This window comes from Nyctereutes procyonoides, unplaced genomic scaffold, assembly GCF_905146905.1.
Source record: "Nyctereutes procyonoides isolate TBG_1078 unplaced genomic scaffold, NYPRO_anot_genome, whole genome shotgun sequence".
Lineage (NCBI taxonomy): Eukaryota > Metazoa > Chordata > Mammalia > Carnivora > Canidae > Nyctereutes > Nyctereutes procyonoides.
Genome location: NW_026575032.1, coordinates 17,302,979 through 17,321,350, shown reverse-complemented (window position 1 = coordinate 17,321,350; position 18,372 = coordinate 17,302,979). Strand labels below are relative to the sequence as shown.

The 18,372-nt window shown below is 37.7% G+C and overlaps 1 protein-coding gene across 1 annotated transcript in view; it reads left to right on the top strand.

Annotated features, from left to right (window-relative positions):
* Positions 1 to 14,590, top strand: part of MGAT4D (MGAT4 family member D) — a 49,454-nt gene extending 34,864 nt beyond the window's left edge. Inside the window, exons 10-12 of the mRNA XM_055316980.1 lie at positions 4,681 to 4,788; positions 6,059 to 6,226; positions 14,347 to 14,590. Of these exons, the coding sequence (XP_055172955.1) occupies positions 4,681 to 4,788; positions 6,059 to 6,073 (123 nt within the window). The 3' untranslated portion in view covers positions 6,074 to 6,226; positions 14,347 to 14,590. The remainder of the gene's footprint in view (positions 1 to 4,680; positions 4,789 to 6,058; positions 6,227 to 14,346) is intronic.
* The last annotated feature ends 3,782 nt before the right edge of the window (positions 14,591 to 18,372 follow it).

Genomic DNA, 18,372 nt, shown 5'->3' with positions numbered 1-18,372 from the left:
ATCAAGAAAGATACTATATACTGAGAAGAGGGACGAATCATCAGAAACATAAAACAATCCTGAAAGTGTATCCATCTAATGACAAAGCCTCAAAATACATGAAGCAAAAGATGACAGAACTAAAAGGAGAAATAGATTAGTCTACAATTATACTTGGAAACTTCAACACTCCTCTCTCAGTAAGCAACAGAACTGGTGAGTAGAAAACCAGCAAAGCGATAAAAGAATTGAACAACACCATTTACCATTTGGATTTAATTTCTGTTTTAAAAACACTATGTCCAACCACAGTAGAAAACACATTATTTTGAAATACACATAGAACATTCACCAAAATAGACATATCTTGTATCATAAAACAGAGCTTAACACGTTTTTTTTTATTTTTCTTTTTTTCTTTTTTTTTCTTAACACGTTTAAGATGAAATCACATACACACAAAAATGAAACTAAAATCTGACAGACAACAATGAAGTAAAATTAAGAAACTAACAACAGCAAGATAACTGAAAAATCTACAAGCGCTTGTAATTTAAATGGTATACTCCTGATAAGCCATGAGTAAAAGAGGAAGTCTCTAAAGGAAATTAGAAAATACTTTGAATTGAATGAAATGATAATACAACCTATCAAAATTTGTGGGATGCAGCCAAAGCACTGCTTATGGAGAAATTTATCCTAGAAGAAATCATTATCTTAGAAGAAAAGAAAGATCTCACATAAATAATCTCAGCTTCCACCCTAAGTCACTAGAAAAAGAAGACCCAAATAAACCCAAATCAAGCAGAAGAAAGGGAATAATAGCTATGAAAGCAGAAAGAAAGAAAATTGAGAACATAAAAGCAGTAGAGAAAATTAATGAAGCCAAACTCTGGTTCTTTGAAAAGAGCAAGAAAACTGATAAATTTCTAAGAGTGACAAAGAAAACCCCAAAACATAAATCATCAATATTAAAATTAAGAGAGAATGTCATGACACTTATGTATGTGTGTGTGTAAATATAACAAAATATTTAGGTTATCTGTATGCTGAAATCTTAAAAATGCTGATGAGAGAAATAGACATACCATGATCATGATTGTATATAGTAAGTAGACAAATGCTTCCTAAAATGATCTATTGATTTAGCATAATTCCAATCAAAATCCCAGCAGGATTTGCTATGGTAGATACAGACAAGCTAATTCTAAAATTTTTAAGAAAGGGCAAAGGAACTATTTTAGCTAAAATGATTTTGAAAAAGAAGAAAAAAGTTGGAGGCATCACATTATTCAATTTGAAATCTTATGATAAAGCTACAGTAAGCAGGACACACATTTATACGTAAAGAAGTAAACAAATAGACCCATGGAACAAAACAGTTCAGAAATAGGTCCAAAAAATATGGCCAATTGATATTTGACAAAGGAGCATATGCAATTCAATGGAGAAAGAATAGTCTTCTCAACAAATGTGTATTGGGGGAGCTGAGTGTGTGTGTGTATATGTATATATATATATGAGATTGTGTATATATACACACCCATATATATCTCTATATGATATATACTATACATCCGTATATATCTCTATACATATATATCTATATAATGTAAACGTAACATCACAGTTGATACAAACATTTCAAAATAGATCATCTGGGGGCAGCCTGGGTGGCTTAGTGGTTTAGTGCCGCCTTCAGCCCAGGGCCTGATCCTGGAGACCCGGGATCAAGTCCCATGTCCAGCTCCCTGCATGGAGCCTGCTTCTCCCTCTGCCTGTGTCTCTGGCTCTCTTTCTGTGTCTCTCTTGAATAAGTAAATAAAATCTTTAAAAAAAAAAAAAAAACAAAATAGATCATCTGTCTAAATATAAAACATAAACTATAAAACTTTTAGAAGAAAGTGTGGAAAAACATCTTCAGGATCCAGGACCAGGAGAAGAGTTTTTAGATATGACACTAAAATTATGATCCATTTTTTTTAATTGCTAAGTTGGATTTCATCCAAATTAAAATCTTTTGTACTATAAATTTTACTGTTAGAGTATAAGACACCACAGAGTAGGAGGAAATATTTGAAAATTCCATATAAACAAGGATTTGTATTCAGAATATATGTAAAACTCAAAATTTAACAACAGGAAAACAACCCAATTAAAAAATAGGCACAAGACTTCAATAGACACTACCAAGGTATTTTCTTCTTTACTGCAATAAGTAATGAACTCAGCTTTTCTTTATCAACAGGTTATTTGAGGGATTTGGGGAAGCCAGAATTTGATAATACCATCTCATTGGTACTTCCTATTACTAGCTTAGCAAATGTAAGCATATTTCCTAAATTTTAATTCCTCAACTAATTTTATCTGACTTTAGTTTCAGATTAACTCTAGATTATTTAGTTTACAGTTTTAAAAACAATCATTTAATATAATATTTTATTACATGTTAGTACTGAGTAGAAATGCATTTAAGTAAGTAAATGCATTTAAGTCTGCTATTTAAAAAATAAAACAAAAAGGCAATCTACTGAATGGGAGAATATATTTACAAATAATATACCTCTGATAAGGGGTTAATATCCTAAATATATGAAGAATTTATACAACTCAACACTAAAAAAACAAGCCAATGAAAAAATGGTCAGATAACCTGAATAGACGTTTTTCCAAAATACATGACATGAGTCATCATGAGAAAATGCAAATCAGAACCATAATGAAATAGTACTTCACACTGGTCAGAATGGCCAAAATAAAAAAATCACAGGAAATAACAAGTATTGGCAAGGGTGTGGAGAACAAGGAACCCTCGGGCACTGTTGGTGGGAATGCAAACTGGTGCAACTACTGTGGAATATAATATGGAGGTTCCTTAAAAAATTAAAAATGGAATTACCATATGATCCAGTAATTCCACACTGGATTTTTACCCAAAGAAAACGAAATACTAATTGGAAAAGGTACACGTACCCCATGTTTTTATAGTGTTATTTACAATAGCCAAATTATGGAAGCAGCCCAAGAGTCCATTAATAGATGAATGGATAAAGAAGATGTGGTGTGTATACACAACGGAATATCATTCAGCCACAAAAAAGAATGAAATATGCGCATTTGCAACAACATGGATGGAGCTAGAGAGTATAATGCTAAGTGAAAAAAATGAGAGAAAGACAAATACAATATGATTTCACTCATAGGCCCAATCTAAGAAACAAAACAAATGAGCAAAGGAAAAAAAAAGACAAACCAAGAAATAGACTCTTTCTTTGTAGGGGAGGCCAGAGGGCAAGGGAGACTCTTAAGCAGGCTCCACACCTACTGCAGAGCCTGACATCACAACCTGAGATCATGCCCTGAGCTGAAATCGAGAGTGAGACACTTAACCGGCTGAGCCATCCAGCTGCCCCAAGAAATAGACTCAATGATAGAGAACAAAGCGGAGGTTACCAAAGGGATGTGGGTGGGGGGTGGGTGAAGTAGGGGAGGAGAATGAAGAGTACACTTTTCATGATGAGCACTGGGTAACGTACAGAATTGATGAATCACCACATTGTACGCCTGAAACTAATCTAACTCTGCATGTTAACCATACTGGAATAAAAATTAGAGAGTATGGGATGCCTGGGTGGCCCAGTCAGGTAAGTGTCTGACTCTTGATTCTGGCTCAGGTCATGATCTCAGGGTCGTGAGATCCAGCCCCTCATCTGGGTCTGTGCTCAGCAGGGAGTCAGTTTAAGATTATGTCTCTTCAAAAAAAAAAATTAAAATTATGTCTCTTCCTCGCCTTCCACTCCTCCCCCTGGGGTGCTTGCTCTCTCTCTCTCTCTCTCTCTCTCTCTCTCAAAAAAATGAATCTTTTAAAAATTATTGAGTATATAAATTTGAGATGCATTTTTATGAACTTTCTACATATACAGTATACAAAATCATTCTCAACACTCATAGTAGTTTCAGATATTTCCTTCAATAGGATTGCTGTCACAGGTCATCTTTGTTATTTTTATTTTTAATTTTTATTTATTTTTATTTTTTATTAAAGATTTTATTTATTTATTTATTCATGAGAGACACACAGAGAGAGAGCCAGGGAAACAAGCAGGCTTCTCTCAGGGAGCCTGATGCAGGACTCGATCCCAGGACCCTGGGATCATGTCCTAAGCCCAAGGCAGATGCTCAACCTCTGAGCCCCCCAGGTGTCCCTTATTTTTATTTTTAATGAGATTAATCAAATATTTTTCCATAAAGTATAATATTGGTTCTTTGTTTTAATCATGTTTTTTTCCTACTTAAGAAACTCAGGAGGGTGTACCTCAGTGTAGGAATTAATGACTATGGAAAGAGAAAGAACACTGTAGTCTGAAAGAAATGGATAGAAAATACAAAAGATTTCATCTATGTCATTGAAATAAAAAGAAGGAAGCAGAAAATGATAGCTGGTACAAAAGTAGAAAATACATGCTTTAACTGAAACCTTTTTGTATCTCAACTTGTATTTTATTATACTTATGAAGAAAAAGCTAAAAAGTAAAAATAAAGAGATTTAAAAAGCTAAGAAAGTTTTATTTAATTTTTAAATATTAAAACAGAATTCTGACATAAAACAATATAACCCAAAATTCTGCCATCATATATGCAATAAAAAGGGAGTATATTTGGCTTATTACAGAAGATTGTTGTTTCTCTTATTTTTCCCAGGAAAAATGTGCAGAACGAAATAAGCACATTCGTATTCGATATAAACCTTCTCTTTTCCAGCATGTGGGTATACAGTCATCATTCCCTGGAAGAGAACAATATTCCAAAGTAAGATTTTGAAATGTAACTTGAGTAATATACAATGTCTCATGAACTTACAGTGTTTAGAGAAGGGGTGATGAAAATACAAGACTGTAAAATATGGTTTTTTAAACATAATTCATCTTATGGTAACTATATGTTGTGAAGAGCCATCATCTTTTCGAGACCCTAGTGATCTGTCATGGAAAGAAAAATCCAGCCTATGTAAACTTCTTTGCCTTACTGTTCCCAGCTGTATGATTCAAGTAATGACTACAAATGCGTTTTAAAAGTCATGATAGAATTCACTATTTTAGTTTAGTATTTAGAGTTATAGAAGAATATTTCTAAATAAAATGCCCCTGTTGTAGAATTTAAGTGTATCGGCATTCTTTTTTTTTCAGATCACTATTTGCCATGTCAAGAAAAATTCGGTATTGTTTGATTTTTAATCATTCTTTAATTTTCCATCATTTTTGGAAGCAATGTTATTTGTAATTGACTTAGCATCTTGGTACGGTAGAAAAAGCAGAGACTTTAGAGTCAAAACAACTAGTTTTTAGTTATGGTAAGAGTGGTTTAAATTAGGTGAGCCTTAAGATGTTTCCTACCTTTGAAAGAGTCTCCCTTTATAGTTTCTTCATACAAAAAAACAGATGATTGCCTTACTCTTTTGTCAGTTGAAATGAGAGACATTTACATACACGTACTCCCATCATTTCATTCATTATTTATGACCTGCCCTCTTTCCACTTTTTCTACTCCTTATCTCTGTGTATTTGTTGTACTGCACTCCTTGGAACACTGCCTGAAAAATAGCGTGAATTCAGTAAATTTAGCTATTAGCAATTAGGCAAAGTGAAATTCTAGATTAAAAGTGTTCATTAAGCAAAACAAACAAGTGCCAGGAATAATGAAAATTTAACTGTTATGAATCTTGATGCAGAAAATAACACCATGAAAATACATAAAACATAGTCGCAGGTGATGCAGAAAGAAATTGATCGATACCATTCTATTTGTTGGTGCTATCATAGTGGGACTCTTTCTTCCATTACAGTTTTTGCTGAATAAGGTATTTTAGCCTTACCTTTGTAAATTCACAACCTACTAAGTAGAAAATTTAATCACTCATATTTCATATTATGATCTAGCTTTTTCCCTTTTTATACCTCACCCAATGTAAAATAGAAATAAATAACAATTTAATGACATGTCAAAGGTAGTTGTACATTTTAAAAATTTATACTGTTTTGTTACAATTATTTAATTATATTATTTTTAAAATTTCTTACAGGATATTTATTATTAGGAGTCTCATAATTCAAACACCTTCTTTGAAAATGATCGGCATCATTCTTTGGAAACAATGGCATAATAAGGATTAGTCTTAGTTCTCAATTTTCTTCATAGTGGATAAGAGACTTTATCATATACAAAAATTTAAACCTTTGACAATATAGTGGTAAGTATAAAAATTGATATATAGCAAATTATCAGATACTCGTTAGTTTTATTTTATATATGTTGTGTCCTTTAAAAGTTTATACAGATAACTTTTTGATATACTAATATTTTGTCTTAGAAGAGTGAATAAGTGTTTTCCTTTTTTATCTTATACTGTAGACATACAATGAGTTTGGAGACAATACATCTGAGTTGGAAGCCTCATTCTTTCTTTTTTTAGATTTTATTTATTTGAGAGACTGAGAGAGCATGAGCAAGGGGAGGGGGAGGAGGAGAAGTAGAGGTAGAAGCAGACTCCCTACTGAGCAGGGAGCCCAATGTGGGACTCGATCCCAGGACCCCGGGATCATGACCTGAGCCAAAGGCAGACACTTAACCCACTGAGCCACCCAGGTGCCCCTGAAGCCTCATTTTTATCAATAGATGCAACAATATGGATGAATCTCTAAAATTACATTATGCTAAATGAAAAAAGCCAGATGCCAAAGACTATATACTATACGATTCAATTTGTATATTCAATTTGTATGGAGTGCTAGAAAAGCCAGATCCTGATACCTCATTTATGATTTTAATTTGCATTTCTTTAATGACCAATGATGTTGAGCATATTTTCATATGCTAGGTGCTAGTTGTGTGTGTATCTATATATATAAAAATATAGATCCTTATGAAATATGGATTTAATGAAATGTATGTATATATTTTGTGAAATGTCTTAAGTATTGGTCCATTTAAAAAATTGGGTTGTTCACCTGTTTTTTTTTTTTTTTTTGGATTGTTATAGTTCCATATATAGTCTGACCACAAGTCTCAGTTTATGGCTTGCTCTTTCATTTTCTTAGTAATGCCTTTTAATGAACAAAAGATTTTAACTTTGATAGAGTGCACTCCACCCAAACCTTCACTCTGTCCATATAGTTATGTGATTGGTTTGCTCAGTATTCAATAATGTTATAACGAGAGCATAAATGCTATTTACACTTAAGCTACAAAGTATGTTCTATTCTTTTATTATACAACTTTTTTTTTAGTTTTAAATCAGCTTTATTTCATGTACTTACCACTAATTCACCCTCAGATTTCCTGTGAATTATCCAAATCTGTTCTCGGTGTATTCAAACATTTTAAAAACCGTGGATGAATGCTGAATGTTTTTCAAATGCTTATCTGCATTTCCTAATGCCGCTTCCTAATCTTGAAAAATATTTCTCTTGCAACCTGACAGTTCTAGCAGGTATTTTAGGAACCGGGGGTTGATTTTCCTGTTTTCTGTATCCCAAATCTGCAACATACTTGGTCTATTTATTTGTTTTAGTAAACCACACCCCTCAGTTATTTCTTGAGAAAGATCATATGGGAGGTAAATTCTTGGAGAACTAAAACATCTTAAAATGACTGCAGTCTATCAGACTTAATCATTAGGGTGGCTAGGCAAAGAATTCTGAATTCTGATTTTTGAAGGTATTCACGAGTGTAACCAATGAAAAGTAGTGAAAGCCATTCTGATTCCTGTTTCTTGGTATAGGACCCATTTTCCCCTCCGTCAACCTTTAAAATTTTTCTTGTATTTAGAATTCTACAATTTCATGATGGTGGTATGGGTCTATTTTTGATTGTTCTTAATATTTGGTAGGACTTTTTAATCTGAAAACTCATGTTTCAATTCTGGAAAATACAAATTATTTTGCTGATACATTTTCTGCTCTATTTTCTATGTTATTTTTAAGGAACCCTATTTTGGGGGGGAAAGGCAGTTTTCATTGATTGGTTGGTTTTTGTCTTTACTATTATAGCTTTAATATCAAAGGACCCCTTTTATGCTCTCCTACTGTTATCATCCCCTTTTATAACACTTGGTTCTTATTTTATGTTTGAAATGGTTCACCTTAACCCTCTCAGGATTTTAATAGTTGGGGTTTTTTTTTTTTAAGATTTTTAAAAAATTTCTTCTTCCTGCAGTTTCAATTTCCTCTGAGTTGTTCTCTTGTTGTTGTTGGTCACTGTTGCTAAGGGCTTCGTCATGTATGTAGTGGTCAGAGATTGTCTGTTCAGGTGGAGAAAGCTGGTTGGAGCCTCCGAGCACATGGCCGAACCTGCGAGTTCCACTGTAGGGCAGGAGCGGCTCGGCTCTTTCCCTAAGGAATTAGCCGGTTAGTGCCTGGGTCTTGCTGCGTGGGCCAGTCAGATTGCTAGAGAGTCTGGGAGCCGAGTGGGCAAAGATAGCTGGGCCTCTCAGTGTTCACTTTGTCAGTATTTACTTATGTGTCCCATTGTTGTTTTAAAGATTTGTGTGTTTGTTTGTTTATGGGGCGGGGGGCAGGTGGGCTGAGGCAGAGGGAGAGCGAGAACTTCAAGCAGACTCCCTGCCAAGTTCAGAGCCCAACGAGGGGAGGGGGGCCAGATCTCATGTCTTGAAATCCTGACTCTGAGGTCACGACCTGAGCCTAAGTCAAGAGTCGGAGGCTTAATGGGCTGAGCCACCTGGGTGCCCCTATTTGGCCTACTTAGCATTCTTGTCCCTCCCCTGGTTTGAGTCTAGATACCATATGTTTGCCTTTTCTGAGAATTACCCTTCAAGAGTGAAGGAAAGCTAATCACCTGGCTCCGTGGGGTGGGAGACGATCTTTAGAGCTTTCCCCACTGCCGAGACTCGGAGCCATCCTCACGGTTTGCCGCCTTCCCCTCGTTTGTAGCCGTGGGGGGCTTTCTGCGCTGCAGACTGTGCTCCCTGCTTCCCAGCAGCTTCAGTCAGCGCCCTCAGACCTCCGGCTGGTCCGTTGTCTGCTCTCCTGTTCCAGCTGTAAGATCTCGGGTCTTTAACCGGCCCTTATGGCCAAGCCCTTTCTAGAAAGTAAAGATTTGTGTCTGACCCGCCGTCCTTATGGGGGCCTGCTGCTGTTTCCTTCCCGAACTTTTACTTTTCGGCCCGTTTGCTTTTTAACCTACAGAAACAAAATTTTAATTACCAGGACTTTCCATTGATTCTTTTGATGCACACAGTAGCCTTGCTACCTTTCGAAGAAAGTTCCTTATGCCCAGGCATTAGTCCCCAGGGCCTGTGTCATCCCCCATTGGAACTGCTCCCCGAACCCGTCGTTGCCGTCCTCCTCCTCACTCCCTGCTTTCCGGGGCGAACCTGGGGCGCCCCCCCCCCCGCAGAATGCCCTTCCCCACCAAGGGCCCGTGTCGGGTGGCGTCAGCGGGGACACCCCGGCAGAGCTGCAAGGGGCGCCCGAGAGGGCGCAGGCCCCGCTGTGGGCAGGAGGCCGGGCTCAGCACTGGCGGCTCCCCTGGCTCGCAGGGTTCTGGAAATGGCCCGCGGCCCTGCTGAAGGCTTCCAGGGTGGCCCCCTGACCTCTGCCCCCCCCCAGCAGTTGGGTTCTAGCCGCAGCCAGTCCATTTCTTTATTCAGACCCAAACCTCAGGGGCCGTGGGCCTCCTCGCCTGACCTCTGGCCTCTACTGTGCACGGTTTCCTGTGGCCTTCCTCCAGGACCTGGGGGTGTGGGGCCATCTGCTGCTCACGGTGTACAGAAGCTCCTCTTCTGAGTGGGGGCGACCCCAGTCTTGAGGGGTATCGACTCCATCTCCACCAAGGCTCCAGCCGCGGCCCGCCTGTTCCCCTTCCCCGGCACCTCTGGCTTTGGGTCAGTCCTGAGGGCCGGGCCCACCGCCTCCCCAGCTGGCTCTCCTGTGTTTCCGGAACTTGAATTCTTCCCCTGCTAACCAAGTTGCATCCGCTTTCCGTCTAACGCTCCCTGTGCACGGTTTATGTGCATGGAAGGGTGTTCGTGCAGGGTTTCCTTCTGACGCTTCAGCAGGAAAAGAGGCACAGAACACAGTCAGCAGCGTGCGTTATTTATACACGTACCACTCCACGGACACGTGGGTGCATTTCCATAAAGACGACCTGCGTTCTGTGCGTTTCAGTTAGACCTGCATCAGGCTAAAAGGTTTTTTCTTTTCCTTTCTTTTCTTTTTTTTAATGGGACTGAGATCAGCAAAAGTTTGAAGAAGGTAGCTCGGGTGGCCAATTTCCCAGGAGCCTTTATCCGTCATGCTCTCAGCCCCCTGTCTCTCTCTTCTACTGGCTCCTCTCAGGACGTCTCCCTTCTTTCCTGCAAGAGCAAGAAGACCGCCAGCACCTCGTGGTTTCCCTCCCACGGTAGGGATTGGAGACGCCTTCAGCACCCTGCGCTGCAACCACGTGGCCTTATCAAAAACAACTTCAGGGAACCCGGGAACCGTCCGTTTGCTAAGTTTGCTAAGACTGTTAGATATTTAAAATTAGATGTTTCCAAACTGATGAAAGAGCTGCAGAATGGATTACTACCCCTTTCATTTTCCAAAGGGTGTATTTCAAAATGGAATAGAATTCAGCCGTACCAGATTTTTAGCCTTGTATGTATTCTTCAAGCAATATGCACATACCTGGCGAAGAATCAGTAAAAAGAGGTGCTCACAATAAGAGGAAGCCACCGCCTGCACTTCCCCAGCCTGGTCTCACTCGCCAGAGGCAGTGGCGCTTCACCATTTCTGGTTTGCATGCCCCTGGCAGTTTCCTTCATATTGCTACCTAATATGCTTCTGCTACTAATTTTTATTTATCCGCACGATTTCTCCTGCAGTATAGATGGGTACTTAGCTCAGATGCTTACTCATTTTATTATGTCTTAGTCGGTTTGGGCTGCTATGACGAGAAAGAACACAGACCAGGTGGCTGTTTAGGAAAGAAATTCATTTCTCACAGTCCTAGAGGTTGGAAGTCCAAGATCAGGGTGCCAGCGCGGGGCTTTGGGTGAGAGCCCACTCCCTGCTTTGTAGACTGTTGTCTCCTGACCACATCCTCACACGGCCAGGAGTAGACAAATCTCTAGTCTCTTCATCCCCTTATAAAGGCACTAAACTCATTCACGAACGTTCCACCCTCGGGACCTAATTATCTCCCAAAGGCCCCATTTCCAAATACACTGAGGATTTAAGACTTCAACGTATGACTTTGAGGAAGGGGACACAAATAGCCGACAGCGTATCATGACTTTAATGATTTTGCTCCTTTCTTTTGTAACTACTCTTTTCTGAAAGAATAATCAAATCTGAAATTTACAGAATTGATCTTCTAGATGTCATAGCTCTTATCTACTGTCACCTGTTTTTCTACGTACTAGGCGGGTTCCTTGACTAACTTTCCTCACGAATGTTTCATTTTTATTGTTCCTTTTTTCCTACCCGGTACTCGTTTTGCAGATACAGTTTTCCTCAAATCTCAAGAGTATTAATTAGATCTTCTCGTGAAACATTTTTAAAGTTCTCTTCTGTATTTTGAATGAGCTGGGTTTTCCTGTGACCAGATCACTCTGCTTGTCTATTTTGATCTGTCCCCCTCAGGTTTACGCTTTCCTCAAATATTCAGCGAGTCTCCGTTGTCTGGTGGCAATATGAGTAATTTATTTCCTCTCCTTCCTCTTTCCTCCCCTGACACTGCATTTGTCTTCATATTCCTTCCTAAAATTGAAAGGAATGAGATTTCCTGAGTCTTTGGTACATGGGTAGGATGTGTTGGCCTACACACTCTGCTTTAGAGTATGCGGGTGCCTGGGTTGTGATTGTTTTGTGTTGGTTTTTTTTTTTTCTTTTTTTTTTTTCCTGTTTTTTTTTTTGTTTTGTTTTGTTTTCCCAGTGATTTGAGAGAAGGGGCAACAACATAGCAAAATGTAGAGCTTTGTTCTGGGGCATCAGTTCACACACTGCCTGCGGTGGCTCCATCCAGGTGGCACATTCGGCTTTCCTCAGGTAAGACTATGTGTGTGAGTGGCCCAGGGCTTGAAGGCCTTCCTGTGGGGTGCTCCTGACACAGACCCCCTTCCTTCTCCAGGGTCAGGCCTAGTTTGGCTCCTCCTGTCTTTCATCAAACTTGCCACCTCCATTCCAGCCCTGTCCCCGGTGCTGAGGTCGCAGATTCCTCAGCTCTGCTGTCATTCCCCACGTTTCCATCAGATTTATATCTTTTGTTTATTTGATTAAACGTCTCCTCAGCTCAGAGCCCCCTCCATGCGCTCCGTTGTCTGGAGTTACATCTTTCCTTTCCTGTGCATTTATAATCATTTCAGTGGGGCCTAGCTGTCCACCACCTAGAACCAGTTTAGATATGACATTTTTTCGACTTTTCTTTTTATTAAGTAAAATAAAATCTACACTCATGACCCCAGCAAGATAAATGTCACTCTCCTTTCTTTAACCCGGTCCAACATAGCAGCATGAGTATTCCTACACTTTCCTAAATTAAGCCTTTAAAATATTTTTTATGTAAAATTTGTGCCTTTTTTTTATAAATTTATTTTTTATTGGTGTTCAATTTGCCAACATGTAGAATAACACCCAGTGCTCATCCCGTCAAGTGCCCCCCTCAGTGCCCACCACCCAGTCACCCACCCCCCCGCCCACCTCCCTTTCCACCACCCCTTGTTCGTTTCCCAGAGTTAGGAGTCTTTCATGTTCTGTCTCCCTTTCTGAAATTTGTGCCTTAACCAGTTTATGCTCCTCATAAAACTTTTTAAAACATAAGATAAATTTTCTAGAGCTCATTATGGAGAAAAATAGTTTGGTTTATTTCTATTCATCATCTAGCTTGTAGGTCAAAAATGATAATAAACGAAAAATTTGTCTTAGTGATAAATTAGTCGAGTTTTGAGTTTTTAAAAATTTTGACTATTTCATAAGTTTAAGTGTTCTTTTATCATCTCATGTTCTATACCTATAATGAACATAAAATAAATTTCTTTTAGAAACAAATACTTCTGTACAAATAATTTCTGAAAACTCAAATAAGATAGTTACATTTTGTGGAACGTGGGTGGCTCAGTCAGTTAAATGTCTGACTCTTGGCTTCAGCTCAGGTCATGATCTCAGGGTCGTGGGATCCACACACACCCCCCCGCCCCCACATCGGGCTCCTCACTCAGTACAGAATCAGTTTGGGATTCCCTCTCCCTCTGCCCCTCCTCCTGCTCTTTCTCTAAAATAAATAAATCTTTTTTTAAAAAAAAGATACTTAAAGTTTTTCTGTTGATAAGCAAGAGAATAGTGTGTTTCTATAAATTAGCTACTGCTTCATTCTACATGAAAAGTTAACTTTTGTTTTACTGCAGTTACTGGGCAACAGGGCAAAATGTTTCTGTGTGCTGGAAGTAGGGTTACCAGGTAAAATACAGGATACCCACTCAACCTTGAATTTAAACACAGACTTTTTTTTTTTTGTATGTATGTATGACCCATTTGTTTTATTGCTGTTGCAAAATCTGGTAAGCCTATTGGAGGGATGGAGGGAAAGGAAGTAGATGGATATGTCCCATCAAAATGCTTTAACTGAATTATTTGAGTTTATGCGTTTGACTTTCATTAAAGAATGATGTACGGCATATTTGCATTTCCTTCAAAACTGTTATTTCAAGTTTTATGTTTCTTTTCTATGTAAAGATATATGTGACAGCTTTCTCTTAGAATTTGGAGCTAAAAAAAAAATGTTCTTTCCCAAAGAATTGTCATAATTCCTTTTGCCCATTGTGGGTATTTTTGTTCCCTTTGACTGACAAGAAATTCAAAACTAATTTCATATGAAATGTAGTACACAGATTATCTTATATTCACAGCAAAATTTCTCCAGTTCTAATTTTATAATAAATCTTTGATTTTCTTTCATATGTTAGTGTTAAAAGATTATTACGTTTTTACTTTGTTATCCTAAATATTTTCAATATTTATTTAATTTAAAATTCAAAAAATAAAAGTAAAGTGAATGTTTGAAAATATCCATACCTTATTTATAACAGTTAGTTGGCTTTAATGATAATCCAACAATATAGATTTTCCAGGTATCCCAGTGATGGAAGTCTACTTTCAATAATTTTAACACCGTGACAGTATTAAAACTGATATTGTCTAATACATCTTAAGAATCAAATCTTTTGCCAATGTAAAATTATCTTCTCTATAAGGGAAAAGTGTGGTCAAAAGGACGTAGTAAGGAAAGAATATTGTCAAAAATTTTCATGAAAATAATTACATCCTTGTGAATTAGTTATTTCTAGATGTTACAGATATCTTGTTTTTATTTCAGAAAATATGAAGAATAATAAGTGTAACAAGAAAAAAACTCTGTAATACCTTGAAACCTCAGATAACCTTACTTGCTCATGGCATCTTTCAGAAATTACAATAATGAAAATGCATAATTGTATAGAAGAGGAGAAAATAGAACTACTAGGCTTGGAAGTATTAAACTACCTCTTATGTCAAGAAAAATTAGAATGTTTATTTATGATGTTTGTACCACTACTATTACAATTTAATTTAAAAATAGTAAAGGCAAGTAAGTTTTTGAAAATTAAGAAATGTATTTTGTTAAAAAAAAAAAGAGAAATGTATTTTGTTGACTTGGATAGTGATGCTACCACATAATCTCAATAAATAACTACAAGTTTAGAAACTTGCCATTGTCATGAACAGGTTCTGTGTCAATTAGTATAGGTTCTTATCCATTTTGTTAGGATATCTGAAGAAATAGAAGGCACAATTTAAGCAAGCCTGAGTCTGGCAGTGCCACAGTATCTTCTTGTCTTTTAAATAAATGCATTTGAAACTAAAAACTTACCCCTAAGTGCCATTTGAGCTGATTACCAACCTCTTGATATTTAAGTATTCTGATAGCATTCAGTTCTAAAGATTTTATAATTTCTCATATTATTACCTTCTTAGCTCATGGGTTATTTGGGAGTGTGTTCTCTCTCTCTCTTTTTTTTTTTTCAAATATATTGGGTTTTGCCATCTTTTACTATTGATTTCTCAATTATACTATTGTTAGTGAATTTTATCTGTGCGATAAGATTTGAGAATTGTTATGAATTCTTAGGTTTCATATGAATCTGAAAAGAATGTATAGTCTCTGTACACTCCCTTTAAAATATGTTGCATTCATTTGTTTTTTTAATAAGTGTTTTATGCCTTTAAAATGTTTTCTTAAAATATTCCTATTTAGTGGGTAAAGGATTCTCTTATATCAGGCTTTTTAATTTACTTCAAGTTTTTAAGATTCTTACTAATTTATGTGTGCTTGCTTGATCTGTTAGTTTCTTATAGGAGTCTATTACCCATTGTCCATTCTTCTTGTTATTCTATTGAATTTTACTTTATTTATTTTGTGAAATAAGAGATTTTTTCTTCTGATTCCTCAATAAAATATGAAAATTGTACTTTATACTGCTGTATTATCTATCCTTGAGGGCCAAAACTTTACATACTTACCTTCGTCTGAACTGCATTACATACCAACATACAAGAAGAATATGAAAGCTGAACTGTTCAAATGTGTCCATCTCATTCTGCCCTTTTAGAAGAGAAGCAGCAATATGTCAAGTATATTTCAGTAAAGCGGCTGGTGGGGGACATCACGTTACATGTATGTTACAAAAATTTTTAATTTGACTTAAATTTTGGACCAAAGTACCCTGAGAGTAGCAGATGGTAGAAGGAAAGAGAGAGAGAGGGAGAGAGAGAGAGAGAGAGGGAGAGAGAGAGAGAGAGGGAGAGAGAGAGAGAAGTTGAAGAGCAACCTTAAAGATTCAACCCAATAGCTGCGTCCTTAATGAAATAATTCCAGGACAGAGAGTTGGATGGTCAGCACAAAGCATTTCCAGAAAACGTTCATAGTGCAGCCAGGACAGATGCCCCCAGTTTCCATCCTGCTACCCAAATGCTGATGTTTGTTTCACTCACCACCCATGGTGTCTGGTCTGAGGTGTATGAGGAAGGGGCAATTTGGAGAACCCCTGACACCCATCTGGGATATAGCACAGCAAAAATGCTTATTGCTTGGTTTGGGCGTTTGTTTTATAGCATTCATGGTGATTTTGTTGTTTAAAATCACTTTCCTGGGAATCCCTAGGTGGCTCAGCGGTTTAGTGCCTGCCTTTGATGCAGGGCCTGATCCTGGAGTCCCGGGATCGAGTCCCACGTCGGGCTCCCTGCATGGAGCCTGCTTCTCCCTCTGCCTGTGTCTCTGCCTCTCTCTCTCTCTGTCTCTGTCTCTCTGTCTCTCTTGAATAAATAAATAATAAAAATCTTTTAAAAAAATCACTTTCCTTTGAGCATATACACAAAGGCATGTGATGTATTTATGCCCCTGGCTCAATATTGCAGATGAGTTTGGAGAAATCCTATTCAGACAAGATTCTAATGAAAAAAAATTTTTCCGTTGAACACTGTGTTTGAAGTAAATAGAAGCTCTGCAAACTTTGGAGACGATAGGTGAAATTCTCTCAGGTATTGAGATAAGCTACCAACAACTGCACCATCAAAGTATAAATAGATGGTGATATTACTGATGTTAGTAGTAATAGCAAATGTGACAACACTCTTGGTTCGAAGAGCAAATTAACCTTGTATATTTTTATATGGACCTTCCACTCTGTGGCAGGTTCACCGCCCATTGTGAACAAAGAATGGGAGCTAAATCTGGGCAGGCATTTTTCCCATCAAAACCATCATCTGACTTTTTCCCCCCTTTCTTTACCTTCCCCCCCCATTACATTTTTAGATGCTATGTTATTAATAGCCAGTCACAGGCAATGAATCCCCATTGACAGTATACGTCAATATACTGTCAATATACAAACTTCCAATGAGGAAGTTTATGTAAGGGGTTTTTGTTTTGCTGATACTAGTTTTCTTTCTAAAAGTCCAGGTAAGGGGCGCCCGGGTGGCTCAGCAGTTTAGCTGCCGCCTTCAGCCCAGGGCGTGATCCTGGAGACCAGGGATTGAGTCCCACGTCGGGCTCCCTGCATGGAGCCTGCTTCTCCCTCTGCCTGTGTCTCTGCCTCTCTCTGTGTGTGTCTCTCATGAATAAATAAATCTTTAAAAAAAAAAGTCCAGGTAAAATGAGGATTTCTTGGGAGAATTTAGTTTACTGAAATTGATGTGAATAGAGACAAAGTATAAATCAATGAATTTTCATAGAAAATAGAAAAAGTTATGGAGACATAGGGACAAAGAGACAGCAGGTACAGATGATTGCACAAGGGAACCTAACTGAACTTTGAGAAATCGGAGAGTCCCAATGTTTTAAATTGTTTCAGGAGTGCAAGAATCTGGGTAGGATTCTTAGTAATAGGCTTAAGGAGAAAAATCGTATGATTACAGATGCTGAAAGGGCCTTTGAAAAATGCAACACCTATTTTTAACTATTTTCTATAAGAATATTAAAGGGGCGCCTGGGTGGCTCAGCAGTTGAGTGTCTGCCTTTGGCCCAGGGAGTGATACCAGGGTCCCGGATTGAGTCCAACATCAGGCCTTGCAGGGATCGAATCCCACATCGGGTTCTTTGCAGGGAGCCTGCTTCTCCCTCGGCCTGTGTCTCTGCCTCTCTGTGTGTCTCTCATGAGTGAATAAATAAAATTCTTTAAAAAATATTAAAGTTGCAATGAATGGATACTTTCTCAACACAAAATTATGGGCCAGATGAATTTCACATATGAGAAATATACTAAAAATTATTTGTTTATATGAAATTAGATTCTCATTGGTTGTCATATTTTAACTTGCTAAATATGACAATGATAGACACAGTGCATGTACCTCAATCCTAAAAATGTCTTTTTATTTAATGGGGAAACGCAAGGCATTTCTACTAGCCTTTCTAAGCTACTGTTAGCATTTCTACTAATAGGGCAAATGACCCCCACTATCTCTAGGACTGTTAGGTTGTTCTGGCAATGTTAGCCAAAACAACTGTAGGCACAAGAGTTGGAAAATAGAAAGTAAAGTTCTATTTAAAGATAGCATGATACTCTAAGTGGAAAAAACCATGGGACTTAATCACAAACCTAAATAATTCAGCAAGATATCAGAATATAAATTTAACATCCAAAAATGAATAAGTTCTTAAAAGTGATCATAAACCCTTAGAATATGTGATGAATGAGAAAACCTCTTTTATAATAGCATTGAAAAACATATTTAGGAATAAACCTAAGGAGAAATGTACAAAAGCAGGAGACTTTTAGAAGTGATAGTCCATCTTTTGATTGTGGAAGTGGTTTCAGAAGTGTGTACACTTGCCAAAACTCATCAAATTGTAAACTTTAAATGA